The 3,636-nt window shown below is 39.9% G+C and overlaps 1 protein-coding gene across 1 annotated transcript in view; it reads left to right on the plus strand.

Moving 5' to 3' along the window:
* THSD7B (thrombospondin, type I, domain containing 7B) overlaps positions 1–3,636 on the plus strand; it is a 282,324-nt gene that overhangs the window by 125,930 nt on the left and 152,758 nt on the right. Inside the window, exon 7 of the mRNA XM_009318936.1 lies at positions 436–627. Coding sequence (XP_009317211.1) covers positions 436–627 — 192 coding nt within the window. The remainder of the gene's footprint in view (positions 1–435; positions 628–3,636) is intronic.

Genomic DNA, 3,636 nt, shown 5'->3' on the forward strand with positions numbered 1-3,636 from the left:
AAAGACGGCGGCAAACTCTTTAGCAGGGCCTGTTGTGACAGGACAAGGGGGAATGGCTTGAAACTAAAGGGGGATAGATTTAGACTAGATAGAAGGAAGAAATTTGTTACGCTGAGGGAGGTGAAACACTGGCCCAGGTTGCCCAGAGATGTGGTGGATGCCCCCTCCCTGGAAACGTTCAAGGTCAGGTTGGAGGTGGCTCTGAGCAAGCTGATCTAGTTGAAGATGTCCCTGCCCACGGCAGGGGGCTTGGACTAGATGACCTTCAAAGGTCCCTTCCAACCCAAACTATTCTATGATTTTATGATTATATCTATTAGATTTTGATTCTGGGATCTTTCATATTAAAAATAAAGTTAGTCTGTTTGATGCAGACCGTGGATATTTAATCAAGTTGAACCTTCCTCCATGTCTGTCTTATTTTGTTTGCTCCAGGTGAAGAAGTACCACATCACCTCTGCTCAGAGCTTCCCCGTCCTGAGGTTGTGGCTTGTGAAATCCCCCGTGCAATGGACTGTGTCATCAGTGAGTGGTCCCCGTGGTCCCCGTGTTCCCACTCATGCTCCAGTAAAAATGCTGAGGGCAGTCAAAGCAGGAGTAGGTCCATCTTGGCCCTTCCAGCCGAGGGTGAGTGGTAAACATTTTGGATTAATTGCTGTTTGTTCGTTTAATGAGTTGACTTGCATTCCTCAGCCAAACTGTATTTAAGTCAGAGCTAATGCCAATACTATATCAATGAGGAATAATGCTTAATACTTGTCTATACTTCATGCCTAGTGACTAAAATATCTGTATGGGCTTCAGTTAATACATGTGTCATTTAGAGAAATTCTGTCACAGTTCAAAATTATTTACTTCAGCCTATGAATTATTGTCTATTGAGGGCCAGTCTGGGTGTGAATTTACTTCAGGAGAGCTACATCCTATACTAATGAAATTGATGCATGACACAAACTCATCATGTGAGTGTCTTTATATAGGAACATATTAGTAGCGATTTAGGAAAGAACAGTGAGCTGTGAAAAATGAAGAAATAGAAAAGGACCTGTTTATTTTATTAATGCAGACCTAGAATGTGTTGACCTTCTTGTTTTTCTGTTGGAGTGAGTAAATAGCTCTTGATGAATATATTTAATTTTCTCTGGATCTTCATGGACACATCATGTATCTGGATTTTTACATATCAACATCAGTGGTACAATTATTTATGCAAACTCTTCATATTAGAAGTATAGTCTTCTAACTACAGTTACACATACAGAAATTCATTTATGTGTTGGTTTATCACAGAGGATTTGAATGATATCGCATCAAGTGAATAAAAATTCATAAAATGTGAACAGGTCTAACAGACTAAAGCCTTGCTGACACAACAAAAAATATCTACTATTGTCAGCAGTGTGTGCAGCTAATGCAGCAGCAGAACACTTCTAGATGCAAATCTAGTCTAGGACAAGCTCTGTTAAGTGCTATTTTGTAAATTATCATTAAAGCCACCCACTGTTTCTGGGGCAATGTGAGGACTTGATCTTGCAAACCCTTACTCATGTGAATGGTCTATATTCACATAAACATCCTTATAAGCACTTGCAAAGAAAATTGGGTCCCTTCAGGATGAAAACTGCTATATAATTGTCAATTGAATGATAATTACTACTAAAAAAGTCTATGAGCTAGAGAATAATTAAAATGAAAAATACAGTTGGCTTCGTATTTTCCATGGAAGTAGCGAAATGCAAATAACAGATAAACATGGAATTATGAAAGTGAAATGTTGAAGCAGTGAATTCTGGAAGTACATAAGCTCAGTCATCTCAAGCTGAAACACACTAAACTAAAAATGGCATGCTTTGAACTGAATACTTTACGTTTCTCAGGAAGGAATAATTAACTGTTAAAATCAAACGCCCCAACTTTTTCTGTACATCTTTAGCAATGAGTATAATGGTTTGCTATGCAGAGTCACACACCTGCATAGAGATAAATAGTTATTGATTTGAATTTGTGGAGAGTGGAAGTGGATTTAATACCATTATCACTGCAATACTGCAATGTTGTATTATTTGCTTTCTCTGACACTTTCATACTCAGCTCACAGCTGAGCCACCAACTTCTACAGAGCTCTGGTAGCTTTGCAAGGGACATTTCATTTGTCTTCTGTCAACTGAGGCAATGTTAGCTGTGGATCTACTGGCTGAGGACTTCTGGATGCCATCCCACAGGCTGACTTCAGTTCAAATCCTTGGGTTCTTTTCTCCAAGCTGTTCACCACATCCCAGAATATGATAACCAGGAGGCTGTTGATGAAACTAGAGGGGCTTGGTTTAAATCAGGTTTTGAAAGATATTTCTTTACACAGCAGACTTCTGAAACTTGGTAGAAGAGGAGATTGTGGAGGCAGGCAGTCTCAGCAGGTTTGAAACGGATTAGAGGAACTGATGAACAACAGATCTATAAAAGGTCCATAAATGCCTACTAAAAAGGCTAGGCAGTGCTGTGCTGTCCTGCTTTCCTTGTACAAAAGTTCAGTGAACTGCAGAAAGTGGCCAGGCTCTAGTGCTTTTGCTAAACGGCATCTCCTGCTTTCAGTTTTGCAGACAGACTGCTAGGTTGGATGGACCAAGTGGCATTCTTACGTTCTTAAGTTAAAACTGCCTCGTTATTACGCTCCCTTGTTTAGGAGAGCTTCCTTACCATGGGTATTCTTGAAAAAAACACCTTATTTTTTCCTGGGAAGCTCAAAATTTGAGTTAGATCTTTTCTTTTTATTTTTATTTTTCCCTAATGGACCAAGCATTTTGCCATTTGCTTGCTACATTTTTTTTTTTTTTTTTACATGTGCTCAAACACAAAAGAGCAATAACTGGTCTGCATTTTTCCTACCAAGTCAAAATCTTCAGGGAAGTAAGTTACCTGGGGCATTTTCTACTCCATCATCATACTAAACATGTCTGAGACTGAACGCTATGTGGCACAGTCCATTTTCATGAAAAGATGAATGGTAATATGACATGATTATCCAAATCTGTGGGCTAAGAAATTTCTATCCCTCTCTGTCTTTTGTCAGTGCTGTTGATTGCGGCCGTTTGGGGTCATACCTTACCTGAGAAGGCTCAGCCCTGCGAGGCAATAGCCATCCCTTCGAGGAGCAATATGCCTTCATCTCCTGTTGATTTTAGTAGGGCGTAAAGACGCTCTGAAGCTCGTGGTATCTGGCCCCAACACTTGTTCTTTCAAATCCTGTAGCGCTTTTGCCATGTCACACGTTGCCAGATTCTCCCTCCTGGAAGAGAATGGTTTTTATTTTAGTCATTTTTACTTCTTTTCTTCCTAAAATGACGGTGCTTACTGTTACAATTTCACTGCATTACTCCTTAGCTTTTGAGCTATGAACATCTGCTGCTTTTATGGGATAAATTCAGGCTGCTGGCTAGAGTGTTAAACTTCTGGGGAGGCTGTTCAACTCCTGTACTTTGTGGATTTATTACAAGTTGTTGACAAAGTGCAGTAGCTGAGCAAAATCTTTGGACACCAATTCGAAGGATGCTGCTTCAGAAAAGTGAAGGCTTCACATTCAAAACCTCTCTTTCAAGTTTTCCCCCCTTGATTTGCAGGTGTGGGTATTGTTCGATACAT

This window comes from Pygoscelis adeliae, unplaced genomic scaffold (genome assembly GCF_000699105.1).
Source record: "Pygoscelis adeliae isolate BGI_AS28 unplaced genomic scaffold, ASM69910v1 Scaffold222, whole genome shotgun sequence".
Taxonomy (NCBI): Eukaryota; Metazoa; Chordata; class Aves; order Sphenisciformes; family Spheniscidae; genus Pygoscelis; species Pygoscelis adeliae.